This window comes from Buteo buteo, chromosome 9 (assembly GCF_964188355.1).
Source record: "Buteo buteo chromosome 9, bButBut1.hap1.1, whole genome shotgun sequence".
NCBI lineage: Eukaryota > Metazoa > Chordata > Aves > Accipitriformes > Accipitridae > Buteo > Buteo buteo.
In genome coordinates, this window is record NC_134179.1 from 23,578,913 (window position 1) to 23,594,257 (window position 15,345).

At 40.3% G+C, this 15,345-nt stretch overlaps 1 protein-coding gene across 3 annotated transcripts in view; it reads right to left on the reverse strand.

The window, feature by feature from the left end:
• Positions 1–8,359: 8,359 nt before the first annotated feature.
• Positions 8,360–15,345, reverse strand: part of STX7 (syntaxin 7) — a 34,759-nt gene continuing 27,773 nt past the window's right edge. For 2 of the 3 annotated variants that reach the window (XM_075035726.1, XM_075035728.1), the window contains 4 exons: positions 14,881–14,971; positions 13,496–13,568; positions 12,452–12,534; positions 8,360–9,782 (listed from right to left, as the gene is read on the reverse strand). In XM_075035726.1, coding sequence (XP_074891827.1) covers positions 9,693–9,782; positions 12,452–12,534; positions 13,496–13,568; positions 14,881–14,971 — 337 coding nt within the window. In that variant the 3' untranslated portion in view covers positions 8,360–9,692. The other variant, XM_075035729.1, reaches the window with a different exon arrangement.

Below are 15,345 nucleotides of genomic sequence, written 5' to 3' on the forward strand. Positions count from 1 at the left end.
TTGTTTTCATCTGAGATGACACCCGTGCACCTGCCCAGACTAGCCCCCGTCTTGTGCCATCCTCTTGAGTCTACTTCATCCCCTTGCCCACAGCATCTTTAACAAAGTAAACACTCAAGTTACTTTGGCACCCATTAAAAGCAAATCAGTATTATTAGCACCGTAATGACTAATAGTCATTAAGCACTACTCAGCACGGTGGGAAGTATTCTGTAATGCATATCCACAGAAAATTTTACAACCCTGAATAAGCATAAAAAACAAAACAACAAACAACTCCTAAAGAGAGCTCGTGTTAGAGGCTGGGTTAAACCATGTTAAATGTGCATTCTCCTTTCTCATTTTGATTTACAAACCCCATATGTGTTTTTTCTTTAGTGCTCAGGAAGTTTTGATCAGACAAATGGTTTCCTGATAAAGCATTTGATAATGTACTTTTTGCCTGCCTTAAATGCTTCTGGGCTGATTTTGTTATGGACCGCATCAAAAGATCTATGTAGCTACACGGCAAAGCCTAACCAGGAGAGACTGAGGACCAAGCTGAGGAAACTCCTCCCTTCTCCCTTTAGGAACGACTACTGAAGGCCAGCTGAAATTTGGGGCTCCAAAAATGAAAAAAAAGTTTTAGTTGCCAGATGAAAATATTCAAGGTGTCCTTGGCATCAAAGAGCAGCATGTGAGATAAACATAAGATTTTACTACATCTTCCTTACCTGCTGTGGTATTTTGAACACACCTTTCCAAAAATCAGTCTTGATCAGTCTTGCCTTTGCATTCCTTTGGGGATTGGAGTTGCTGCATCCAAGCAGAAAACGCAGCTTGGGGCAGGGTTCTTGCTAGAAACATCCCAAGAGAATAGCACAGGAGTATCGCAGATATGATTTTGGTGCAGAGGAATTGTGGTGAAAAGCACTACTGAAGAAACGTGCATTGGGAACAGCCCATTTCCTTCACCAGCACCTTCCCGTGTGATGCTTGTAACAGCAGAGATGAGGAGGCACAAAAGTAATTAAGAACCAAAAGTAATTAAAATATCAACACTCCTGGACCATTTGCAATCTTAAGGATGCTGTCAAGGCAAATATCTTTATGTCTTCCTGAAATTTTGAATATGAATTAATAAAATATCTGACTTGCTAAGTGTCTAAGTGTTTGAGAATGGTATATATTTTGTCTTATAACAACTTGTGGATAACCAAGCTGAATTATGCCTGTATATCTCAATTCCTTGATATTACTATGATGCCATTACTTTGGTCTTCTTAATCCTTTAACAAGCCTTCCTAACACATCCTGCCTCTGCTCCAGTCCTCCTTACGTTTGTCCTTGCTCTGCAGACACCCCTCCCAGAAAACAAGAACATAATTGAGAAGTCAAGAAAAGTTCAGGGATCTGAGCACTTCCCTAGACTCATAACAAAAATGACTCCCTCAGACTACTGAATCCTCAGGATATGAACAAAACACAACATGCAGAAAAGCTCCTGGTTTTCTCCCTCCCAGAGCTGTAAGACAACAACAGCAGAGATGGTTTTTCTGGCTGTAGAGAAGACCAGCTTCAGAAGGCTATTCATAGAAGAGTAATTTCCAAAATTTGAGTCATCTGTACTGGGTGACAGTCAGCCACCATTTATCGCCCAGAACAATGTTGCATAGTGTTACTCCGTACAACTCTCCGCAGTCATATCCAGTTTCTCAAACCTACAGTTGTTATATTTGCCTCTGCCCTTCTCTATAGCACAAGCTATAGAAAGATCCTTTTCTGTCTCCCCTACCTCATCCTCTCCCCTCAAATATTTTTCTTACTTTCATTTAGTCTTGTGGTCTTCATGTAATATTTCTGGGTTTTCAGAGCTCTTCTAGTCTATGTGCATGGTTTACAAAATATCCCTTTAGCCTTTTTATGCAGAGCTGTGTTTGCAAATGGATGAATCACAAACCTCATACTTTTTTTTTTGAGAAATAATTTCTACCAAAAATCCAGAGGAGCTGCAGTTTAGCTAGAGAGTTTACGGATATCTTATGTCTGGGGGAAAAGAGAAACTTGATGTCAAACTTTCACTGCCCTGGCAATGTTCAGAAGTAAATTGGGGCAGGGCGGGGGGGCAGAGGAGATGACAGGAGGGTTGGCTGGCAAGGAAATGCTTGGCTCACTGGGCACTTGCCTGTTTTCAGGTGCAGTTCTATCAGAAAATTAGAACTGGAGGGATTAAAAAAAAAAAAAAATCCTACTCCAGTGTCTGCCAGAAGAAATAAACTGAATTTTCCTCTTCACTAGGAAGAGATACACTGAGATCAAGGCTACAACTGGTTGAGTTCATGGAAGTCACTGAACTGATGATGTCAAATTGCTCCATCACTGAATGCCTTTGACACCAAGTGAATAAAATGTTTGTTCCCAGCCTAGAACTACTGACTTGCATAGCAATCATGTAGCCAACCTAAATGACCTTATTTGCAGAAAGAAAGTTGGCACAATGGGGTAGGCAGAACCTTAAACCAGAGCTGGTTCTGCCCGTACGGGCTGCCAGGCAAAGGCTGGAGCAGGGGAAAAGCTGCCAGTAGGGAAGGCAAGATCAGGATAAATTGTGCAAAGAGTTGCTTTAAAAAAAAAAAAAATTGCCTCCTGTCTGGGTGAGTTGGCGTGAGGAGCGTAGGGAAGATGCTGAAGGAGGCGAGCCCAAGTCCTGGAGCGGGATCTCGGTTTCTGAGGGCACCACTCCAAGGGTGGCAAAGCCCGAGGGGTGGATTGTAGCCGTGGTTGCCTTCTCTGTGCTGGTTTGTGCACCTCCCACACTCCATTTGTGAATCAGATACAACCCCCTCTTGCAAAAAACAGTGTTTGCTTCTCAAGTTTCTGCAAGTGGTGCTTCACAGACACAGTTTCAAAGGGACAGGAACGCTACATAGTTAAGCAGAATGACCGAGCAGCCGTTGACGAGGTCTCAGTCCTTATGGACAGTCACAATCTGCCCCAAACAAAAGTTATGGAACCCTATTGAAACAGCCCATCTTTCCAGGTAGCTGCTCATTTAGTTTAGCATAACAAGAAACCAAGAAAATATCTTACCCATCTCACAGAATCATAGTGATATTTTTCCTGAATAAATCCCAAACAGCATATAATCCACTGCTCTGGGTTTATACAGTACTGAAAGCAAATCTGTATATTTCAAAATATATTCCAAATATTTCTAACAAAATCCATATTCCTTAAAACAAATTAGGAGCAGGTGATTTCTACCCTTCATTGAAACATCCAGATAGCGAAACTGTGAAAGAAACTTACACAAAAGGCATAACAAAGAAATTCTTCACTCATCTCAAGGCACCACAGTCTTTAACAAGAGCCAGTCCAACATTCATCCACAAAGCAACTACTAAGATACACCCAAGTGGCTCTCTCCAATAATGCAGCTGCATTTTCTCACTGTAATTCCAGATTCTTCAGGTGTTCAAACACCTGACTCTATTCCTATTTGCAACCAGATGAGCTTAAATCACTACCACATCCCGCGCCAGCATGTGATGGCTGACCAGGCTGCAGAAGAGCCCCTTCCCTGACTCTAAAACTCAGGCATCAAAGAGAGAGGCACGCATCGATTCCTCTTGCAGTAGATGGTATTTAGGAGTATTTAATCCTTTACATGAAAAACCTGCTTTTGCCTTAAGACTTGAAAATTAATGATGCCCTGTGCTTTTGTGTGGCCACTCAGGTGCCAGACTGCCCTTTTCCAGGGACTGTGGGTCAGCAGTGGAAGAAGGATGGTGGCTTATTGCTGCAGAGACAGCCCCTCTTCCCCTAGAGCTTCAAGGCTTGCAGTTGCCTGCTTGGGAGTTTACAAACAAGCTTATAAACTAACAGAAGAAGTGCAGATCAGGGACAAACGCTCTAGTTTCCTTCTCCTTTTAAAGTTCTCTTTTTATTATTTTAAATAATTTGCTGAAGATATCAAAACCAAGGCTGACACAGGATAAGAAAGCCTCAACTTGTTTTTGTCATCTTACAAAGACAGTTTAAGTCTCCTTTTTAATAAGCATTTCTAATCCTCCAAGCTTCTTCAGCCTAATTCTCCCTGACAACACAGTGGCTAGTCTCCAAGATTATATTTATTCTTTATCTGGTTGAAGAACAGCTGTCAGGCAACAGCATATCAGACAATGGGGCTTCTCGCTATTTCAGTGACACTCAGTGGCAGAGAAGTTCTTGAAGAGCACAAGATACAAGGTCTAATTCTTCCCTTGTGCTGGGCTCTGGGAACCCAATGTTGGGTTTTCAGTTCTCTCTGCAGACTGAACATGTGAGTGTACGCAGATGGGGCAAGGTTGAGTGGGAGGGAACAAACACGGCGCAGATGGCAGGGAATACATTTATCTACCGTCTCTGCAAGTTGCTGGCTGATGTTCTCCTTTAGAGCAGAAAAGATCCTCTCCTTGTCCCTGCTTACCTCCTTTAGATAAAGGTCCATCCAGTGGGCAGGGCTCAGGAGCAGCTGAAGCTGTCGCTGAGGAACTTGCTGCGGGTCTTGAGCGTAGTCAAGTCGTCCCTCCTAAGCTGCAATCTTGGCAGTTACAGCAATAGCTCCAGCAGCTTTTCCTTCTTTGAGTAAAGGCAGGAAGGTATATTATCATTTATACTGCCTGGATTATGCAGTTTGCCTGCTCCTTCCTATGCTTATTACCTCTTCAGACTTCAGTCTGCACTGCCAAAGACCAAACATTTTCTGCTTAAACATGAAATAAAGGAAAAACGTGATCATAACTTAGTCCATGATAAATCCTGAAGAACTTGGTTGGGAGGGGTCGGTGTGAACAATGCTGCTAGCAACCTCCAATTTCTTTATTTTTTATTTTTACTTTTTCCCCCCACTTTTTGCAAGACATATTTTAAAATATGTGGCATTAATAAAAACAAAGCTGCAATCTTTTCTTGTTCTAACAAGCCTTGTAATCTAGGGTTTGGGGTTTTTTTCTTAAATCGGAAGAATCTATTTTATCAGCAGTAGCAGAAAAGTGCTGTGCTGTGGACTGAGGCATGACTATCAGCAAGCAGACACTTAAGAGTATTTCTTCAGAATATTCTTGCAAATATCAACAAGTGTGATGCATTCCCTTACCCCAAGTACCTTTCTGATATTTGGAATAGGAGCAAAAGGAATCACTACAGCTGTGTTCAAGCCCAGACATTCAAAATAGCCAACGGGAAAAGCAGAGAATCAGTTGTATAAATAGTAAATTACGACATTGTTTGGTGCTCTCATGATGTTCTGCTTGAGGGAATACAGCATGCCTTTCAAAAATGAACATTTTATTACTTTTTCTCGTTATTTCTGGGTTTGTAGAGTTCCTTACTGTTGTGCAAGCAAACACTTGGCCTTCTGTATCATTGAATATGTTCAGGACACACAAAGAATTAAATAAATGCCTTGTTATCTGCATTCTTAAGCTACAGAAACTTCTGCAGCTTCAGGGGCACCATCGGAGGCTCGTACAAGGACAAAGATGTCTGAAAGCTGATCGCTTTCAGATATTTATTCTTGCAAGTCTATGTTGCAGTAGCATCTAGAATGGATCTGCAGGTGGGCACCTCATCAGAGAATAATTACTCCTCACTCCACAACAGCTTTGGGCGAGAGATTTGGACTTAATTGCAAACCGAAAAGGAAAGCTGCATGCCAAGTACTTAAGCACCACTTTGCACTGTAGGTATCATAAGAAACAGAAGGTCATCAAATGTTGATATACAGCAGCAAGGAGATCTCTGCTCTTTCCTCCCTTACTAACTTTCTGCTCCTGAAAGCATCAAATAAGTTCAACCAGAACTAAACAAAAGCAAAGCAAGTCGTCTCCTCCAAATGTGATACCCAGCAACACAAACAGTCCTTGAAACATCCCAAACCAGTGATCAACTACAAGGGTATTTGATCTTTCAAACTTTACTAACAGATTATGTCATTATCTCCCTCCCTCCACCTTTTGACCCTTTACTTCCCAAACTGAAAATTCTTTTTGTGGTTTCAAACTATTTTTGATGCCCCACATCTAGCCCATACCTCTGACATTGAACATATTTGCTGACTATATGCACACAGTGTGCATGTGGGTGACTTATAAGGCAGCTCTTCGGTATTAAGTTAGTTTGGGAATATTGTATACCCTGCTGATTATCAAGAGCAATTTCCAAGGGGGGAGGTGCAGGAGGCAGGGAAAAAGCCTTTAAAAAGCTGTCTGCCCCTGTGATTTTCAGCTCTTTGAAAAAGCAAGAAAGAACAGAAAGGCACCCCTGGTGCGTGGTTAAGATAACTACAAAGGAACTATTCTTACCAGGTTCCTTCAGTAAAATGAAGGGTGCTTTGATTGCATTTTTTGGCCTTGCTAATCTGACAGATATTGATGGATAATATGGAACAGCCAAAATCTTTGTTCTAAAAACATTGACTCATACATGTTACATCCAGATGTTTTACTGGGTTCTTAACAGATATCAAAGCTTGCTTTAAATACTTGGAAATTGCATTTTATACAGTTAAGCATGCGTGTATGCAGGGGAGGGAAAAGACAGAAGGAGAGGAGCTCCCTTAAGAGCAGCTTAAAAAGGAGTATTTAGTCCCCCAACATGGACACTCTAAATACAAAAAAGCCCAACACTTTTGTTTCTGCCTAATCAAGTTTGAAAATTAATAGCACCAAGATTCTTAATGAGCAATTAGGGCCTTGCAGGCTGGTCTCTCCAACAGGCACAGGAGCCTGTGTGTAAACACTGCAGTGCTGAACTGCTGGAACCAGCCAGCCCCCAGCTGGCTGCCCAGGCAGAGACACCCCCATGACTTCTGATGGCTGGCCCTTCAGCAGTTCCACAGGTAAAGGGCTCCAGTGTCCCCCCTCCACTGGGATCCAAGAAAGGAAGAAATCTTTCATCTGAGAGCATGTGGGGGAGCCACCCCCACACCATAAGCACTTTTTACCAGTAGATCATGAAGGGAAGCAAGCGATGCACGCACCGTGGCTCTCAGCAGCGCTCTTCTCCCTGACAGTGCCCGAACCACTACCACCGGAGAGCAGCTGAACGGCCGCATGACCCTGAAAATAAAGAGCCAACTCCATGTGGGAAATAAAGACATGCAGACAAATCAGACACAGAAGAACAAGAACAGAGGTAGCAGGTTGCAGCGGGAGTTTCGGAAACGCAATGCTGCGCACCTCAGAAATTCTGAATCACTCAAAATTGTTGCCCCAGCCTGATTCTCACCAGCTCCTGATGGATGAAGGTTTACATACTGGCTATTCTGCTTTGCAGTCACTCATCCCAAGATGAGAGAGATTCTTCAGCTTGGTAAGCCTTTTAGTAGAGAACCCTCCTAGTAGAAAACCAACCAAACAGACAAATTGCAATGCAGACAAAACGTGACAAGTATCAAGCATAGATAGAATTTCTGATCTGCCAGGAGCCAGAGCTGAAGATCTGCTGCTGAAGTGCTGCTTTTCCTTCCCCAGGCATGTCAGTGGAATCAGTCAGTCAGTCAGTCACTGACAGAAGCAGGTATGAGGTATTGCAACAGAGAAAAGCATCTCCTGGGCAAGTAGGATCAGGCCATTCCTCTGCACCTGTTTGCAATAGCGTAAAGAGTTTGTTAAACATTAGGGTCAGGAAACTTCCAAAGTCTGTTTTAGACAGTTCACTGGTGAGGAAGCTACTCAGCCAAAAAGCTGACTGCTCTTTTAGTTTAGACTAGTGTAGTCTGGAAACAAAAAAAGGCTTTAGCATCACTAGTGACAGCCTCACCATGGCTGGTAGTGGCCCAAAGCATATCTGATGGTTATTTAACAATTAAGGGTGAATGGAGTCCCAGCCTCACTCTCAGCACAAAGGCAGCCACAGGAACATAGTGGCTGGGATCTCAACACAGAAGAGTTCATACTGCAACTTAAATTCCTCTTTCAATCTCAGAGATGTTTTCCACGTTACATAGAACATAATCATGCAGTTTCACAGGACTTATTTTTCCTCCATTGCTTTTGGAATCCAAATACAGCAGCACAAGCCTCCTTCCTCACCATCCCTCAAAATGCTTCATGCTATGCCGAAGGAGAACTAGTGACAATCCACCCTCGGCACCCGCTGTTAGCAGCCACACAGGGCAAAGCAGCCTTTCCTCCAGAGACTGGGCTCACGCAGGTGGGAGTGCAACGTCCAGGAGCATTTTCATTAACCATGTGAAGTGCAGCACAGGGCTGATTGGCCAGCAGAGCTGAAATTCTCTGGAATTGTTCAGAGCAGTTTCAATCATTTATAAAAAGGCAAAAGACAACAGCTGTGCTTGTAAAGACGGATTCTGAAAAAAAAGGACCTACTAGAAAAATGTACTCTTTAAAAGACCTTTATTTGGGTTGCATGGTTACAATTCTGAAGTCCATTTTTGCTTACAATTAGATTGTTCCCAAATAATATTTCATAGCTCACCGTGTAAACAGTGCATTCTCTATCAGTCTAGTGTACCAGAACTTTATAAAATACAGATTAAGTGACTTTTTCATTTGTACACTTTTCAGATTAGTTCACCAAGATCAATTAAAAAGGCAAATAGATTAATTGGCAAAAAAAGTGTTGTCGCATTTTTAATATATTAGTACAAAATGGCACAAAAGGAAAAAGGTCATTTTAAAGGCTATAAGCATCAAACGTCTTAGTTTGAATCAGTTCAACTGATTTCAACTTAATTTCATATATCACTGTTGAACTTGGAATTGAACTTGTAATCTTCTTTTCTTCAGCTGTATGAAAGACCTCAAATACAACTTCGGATCTGTTCATGGAAACCAAATCACAGCAGTTTCATAACAGTGACATTCAAGTGCAGTTAGGAAGTTGGGAATTTCTGTTCTTCCCAGTAAATCTAAGAATTCACAGACTAGAGCTTATTTTCATCTAGCCAAGCTCATTGATGCACACTTCAGATGCAAAGATACCAGACGTGCACATAAACCACGGTATTTCTTAATGCAAGAACTGAAACAAAAAATCCACATAATTACATCATCCACCCTACCTGCCTTTGCAGGAGGCTTCCAGGCATAACCATACTCAATGCCAGATACAGAGATATATAATGCATCTGAAAGATTTCAGGCAAACTGAAGGCTTAATTCAAAGGCTTCAGTTACAAAAGGGAGATCACACCAACTTCAGCAACCTACATTTTATTTTTGAACCACCCATATCAAATGGGCAGGTGAGTGGGATGGAAGGGAAAGAGACAGAAAGACATTTCTAACTTAAAAATAAATTCTGAGATGTGAATTCATTGCCTCAAGCAACAATTCAGGAGTTTGTTTTGGCAGCAACATTTAGCAATATCCCAAAAAATAATTACCCGCCCCATCAAAAAAATTATCAGGATTTTGATTAACCCCTAAACCTTAAGAGGTTTTTACGTTTAAGTTAATGTAACAGTTTATGACATTGACTGTTTTTTTTCTGGTAAGACAGCACCCACATCCAAGAGGGCAGGCAGTTATATTGACAGTAGTACTGAGAATATTACTTCTCAGGTTAAAACAAGAAGTCTTATAAAAAAAGTAAGTGTGATGAAGTACAGAACCATTATTTTACTCAGCTTCACAATGAGCAAACCATGACTAGGAATTTCCTTTCATAATTTAAATACCAATTACAGTGCTTTCTCCAGAGACTTTTTAGGTAGATAACCATATGATGATTCCAAGAAGCAATACTCCAACAGCAAGTATAATAATGAGGATGCATATCTTCTTTCGGGACCTTTGCTGCCAACAGAGAAAAAAACAAGTTGATTGAAAACTGCACCACCACATCAGAAGACTACTCAACTGCTTTTATGGTCCTACTGCTTGTGCAATCTAAATCGTGTCCTTACTAACAACAAGTCATATAAAGTTGTTAAAGAAAAAAAAAAAAGAGCTAAGTTATCCACAACTTACTTTTATGGCTATATTATTCAACAGAATGATTTCAGTGCTATTTTCTGGCATACATAATAAACTAATGAAAGAGAATGCAGTAACATAATGAATGGATGTAATTAGAACACAGGGGGGAAGAAAACATGAGAGAGCAGGTGACCACATATAGAGGAAAATGAGCAACCAATCTGCACAGTAAATGAGGTAGAAATGGTCTGCTAGAAAAAAAATATTTAACGACTATTAATGTATATAGAGAAAAGGACAACGGACTGCAATTTTAAACTCCTGGAAGATTGACTTTGCATCTATTCACAGAGTTATTTTAAAGTTGTTTTTGTCAAGTTTCTTATGTACAACTTGCTCTTAATAGAAAAAAGAGAAAAGAAAAAAAAAAAAAGAGACACCTGACTAGAGACCCAGTTATATAGATATCACTACAATAAAGTTATGAACTTGTCCAGAACTTTCACATCTCCCATACAGGTCTGTAACTTGATATATCAGAGCACCCAAGACTAGCAGCAGTCTGTCATCCTTTATCTGAAGGATATGGAATCTGAAGGTTTCCTTCACAGCAGGAAAGGAAATGACCAGTGGGTTTCACAGGCTTTTGCTGATTGCCAAGGGATAATAACATTCAAATCTTGGGATTCTAGGCCACAGCTCCAGAAGCAAAGCCAGGCTTTGCTCTGTTTTGCAGAGGTTGTTCTGCCTGGGTGGTTTCGGGGTTTTTTTCCCTTTGAAGAACTACATCTGTGTCGGTTCTTCATTGGAGCTGCCAGTTCTCTGCCCACTACCATGCAGACTACCAAGTTTCTTAACTATTCCCTTCTTCAAGTTTTACTATCTTGCTGCCACTTCTCCCATCATCAGGCTAAGATTTCTTCATCTGATTCACTTGCTAGAACTCAATATGTTTGCTAGAGTACCTTCCTGTTTTTAAATCTGTGGTCGGTTCTCTCCTTACACTCCCAGTCTCTTCCTTTCTCATCCTGGAGACCACCTCTTGCCAACACTGCATTGAAGTCAAACATTTCCCCTGTAACACTACTTAAGCAAATCAGTGGACTAAAACCATGGCGATCTTATTCCCTCATACACTTCATCGTCATTTCTACAAGTGCTGAAGCAACAGTGGTAAAGGGGGAAAGAATGGAGAGGAGCCTGCCTTTGTGCAAACAGCTCTGCTGTGTGAATGCATCCCACGTGGCAGATGAGTGGTGCATACCTTGTCCAACTACAAACAGGAGTTGTAAGGGTACCAACCATGCGCAGCCTCGTCCCCGCCAGCATGCCTGGGCCTCTAACACTTTCTTGAGGGGGCCAGACCATACAGATATGATATTTGCTTAAATTAAGATAAGTCTGCTGAAAGGGGAAATGATTTTTCAGTGTCTTGGAATAAGGATGAGTTTTCAAGCAAAGGAAAGTTCAAATCTGAAGCAAACTACACAATCCTTTCAAACATGGGCCAACTCTGCAGAGTGTTTGGTGTCTGCTGCAAGACCCAACTGAACAGAAGCTTGTCAGAAGTCTCAATGACCTTCCTTTGAGATCAGAAGATATTCATCCTTTCCTCCTCAAGATAAATCACAAAGTTTTAAATTTTAAATTTCAACCAGAAAACTAACACCTTCCACAGAAAATTTTGGCTGCTACTATTTTTTTTTTCCTGAACTCTGTCAGTATCAAAATAGGAGGCATCAACCATTTTTAACGTGCCAATTAGTGCCATCAAATACAGTTCAAGCATGCATCCACCCCTTTCCCTCTCCCACTTCTGAAATTAGCAGGCAATCCTTCAGACGTTTCGTCACTGATTTACTGCCCTGGCTACTAGTAACACACACAAAAGGATTTAAAAAAAAAAAAAAAAAAAAAAAGTCCACAGACTAACTCTGACTTAAGAGGGAAAGTTTATTACTAATAAGATTACTTCTAATAAGTTCCCAAAATGTTACACAGAAGTGGCATTTCAAGGTATTTAAAAGGCTTTTCAAAAATTTTTGACTTTGAAATACGTTTTTAGCATCAGGGTAGCAATTAACAGAAGCTGGATATATACAGCTTTGAGAATATTTTAGACAGCAAAAATTGGTACTAACTGGCAGCATCTTCAGAAGACTTCCCTGCCTATCTTTCCTGCTCTTCCAGTGATCTTTAGAGGCTTGCTCTCCATATACAGGAACTTTTTACTTCTTGAGCTGTAAAAAGAGTGGTTGGTTTGTTTGGGTTTTTTGTTTGGTTGGGTTTTTTTTCAAATAAAGGTATAACTCCAGATGCTCTGAAACAGCCTGGCTAATTTTACAGGAAACACAAAGCTTTCAGAGGACACTGACTTTTGTTTTATAGTGACCTAGAAATACCAACATAGTCTAACATAAACCCTTAAGTAAGTCTCCAAGCCTTGAGGAAATTGATAAGAAAAATCTGAACTGCATAAGAAAATGGAAGTCAGGAGTACTGAGAAAGGACAGTTACATGCAACTGGGAGTCAGCATTGATGTTACCTGGTAGTTTGCTGCTCTTGACAGCTGCTGGTTTGCTTGCTGCACGTGTACGTCTGCATTTTCGACATTGGCTTCTATGCTGTCTTTATTTTAAAAGGAAAGATATCAAATTGTTGTTAGTCATAACCCAGCCAGTGGTTTGGAATGCTGAAATACACTTGAGACCATATGTAATAGCTGCCCCCTCAACTGCTGGTGTCTTCATCAATACCCAAAGTTTTATACCTTGCATTATGGAAGTTTGACCCATCCTATACTTATACCCGAGTTCATTTCAGAACCACCCAGGCAATGAGTAGCTGAATTCATGTCAGTAACAGCTCCCTTGTTCTAGATGAAACTTTCAGTACTTCTACTTTTTTTTTTTTTCTTTTTCTCTTAACTTTTACTTGTCCTCCAACTTGCTACTGGCTACCCTCTGCTCAGATTAAAAAAAGTCCCAAGGCCTATGAAAGCAGAGGAAACAGGCACACAAAACACCCCAAGAGGCACAACACTAGTTTGGTATTCTACCATACTGACACAGATTTTTTTTTTTTTTTTCCTGGAAAACTATGAACAGATTATGGGCTAAGGTTATAGAACAAGCCCTGAAAATGTATGCTGGACACAGACAACAGCATGGCTTAGCAGCAGACTCAGAAAATGTATTTTCCAATCACATTTAGTTAAAAGAATAAACCTGTCTGCATGGAGGGCAAAGCAGGAACCTTTGCTGAATCTGCACACCTATATCATTAGTCAATACAGTAAAACTCCCCACATGAACTCCAATTTTATGTTCAAAGAGTTAAAAAACCCTACTTTTAAAGACATTTTGTACACATGAAAAACTACATAATGTTTTAAACTACATTTTAAACACACTTTCTTAATGACTTCCCAGTCACCTCAGCCAGTGTACCCATTATTAGGTTATATCTGATTTGCTTTAGCATGGATATTCTCTTTAGTGGAATTCTTCCAGCAAAAGGAAGTTCTACATCGCTGCTCTCCAGAGAAACAGTATAAAGGATTTTCAGAGAATATTTGAATTGGACTTACCTATCACATCACCTTGTTCATGAATCATCATTCCTAGATCTTTAAAAATTTCATTGATGTCCATAATATCTGCCTGCAAGGAAATAACATTGCATTAATTGACATAATGTATTCTAGCATCTCTGTACATTTAGATACAAGTACTGCTCCTTCTCCTCCTGAGTACACATCCGTGACTCTTTACAGGATAAAAAAACCTTAATATGTTTATTTGGAAGGCTTTTTTGGTACTACAAAACCAAGTTTATCATAATCAAACTAACTGAAGATGAGTATGTGCGCAAAGTACACGTCACATCACATCACAAACAGGACCTCTCGTTACTGAGGGCATGTCTACATACATGCTTGTATTAGTTTAACTGAAGGGAAAGGCTCATGCCAACTTTGCTTAAAAGCTCTCTGGTTAAGCCAAATTAGTAAAAGCACGTGCAGAAAGTATTTTGCATTAGTTTTAGTACACCTAAATTAAACACACACGAATTTCATAAGCACCACAGTTTACAGAAATTACCACTATAATATGGCCAGGCTATTGCACCTATATTATATTATCCTATTACCATCTGACTATGATGAAGTGATAGATGCCATGTTACCACTGTGCACGTGATCTCTTCTTAACTGATGACTGATTCATGTTTAGTTCAATTCACTGTAAGTTATGGGTGGTAGGGGAGAGATTATTGAAAAATGTACACATAGAATGGACTTTGCCACATGCATCAACAAGACTCCCTGACAAACTCCAGTTCCAGCATCTTTCTTGTTGATCATAGAGATGTGGATTCCAGACTGGCTGCAAAAATTCATTTTGTCTTCACAGAAGTCTCTTGATGTCAGCATTTCATCACATGTGACAATTTTTTGTGTAGTTTACATCTTGTTTTTAAATTATTTAACTTTCTGACAAGCCCTTAATTGCAAAAGTTTGAATGAAACAGAGTATCACTGTATTTCCAGAAGTGTTCAAAAAAGCTGCTTAAGAAATGAAGATGCTGAACCATACATTGGGAACACGTGGGAGGAAAGGTATAATTTTGCTTCATTTATAGTCACTGGTAAAAAAAGGTTATATAATATGACCACTGTGTTGTAAAAAAATTGTATGTATTTTTTCTTGCAATCACACGAGCACTCTCTTATTCCATAACTGAAACACTGAAGTTAAATACAGTATCAAAACATGGCTTTCATACAGTAGATTTCTAATGCACATTTCACATCTAAAGGCAATTATTTGTAGTTTTGAAGGAAAAAAACCACACCCACAAACAAACCCTGACTCCTCAAGATTAATGTCTGCAATTAATGATCATGCCACTAAATGTTTTTTCTTTGGAAGCATTAAAAGCATATTTTGCTGTAAAACCACTTGTATTTACCTCAAGCTGCCTAATGGAAGATTCCCTCTCCTCAATAAGACGGAGGTCATCTTCTGTAATTTCTTCATCTTGCACTTGTGCTTGCGGTTGACTATCAAACAAAAAAAACCCCACCCAGAATGGAACAGGCATGATGAGAATTAACTCAGAAGAATAAAACAACAGTTAATACATAACACATACTTTACATTATCAGTTAACAAAAATGCACATTTTTACCCTTGCCTGTCTAGCTAACAGGGAAGGTCTAACAGTCACACCTTTGGTATAGGAAGCTGCTGCTGTAGCAACGTTGCACATAGCACTGAGCTAGCTCATTGGAAATTCCAAGTATGAACACAAGGGCAAAGTTTCTTCTGAATTATAAACTGCAGAGTTTATATCCATCTGAGGCAAAAGCAAGCTAGCCAACAAAACAGAATCTGAGACTGAGAAGCAGTTCTTGGAGAGTAAGAAATGGGAGAT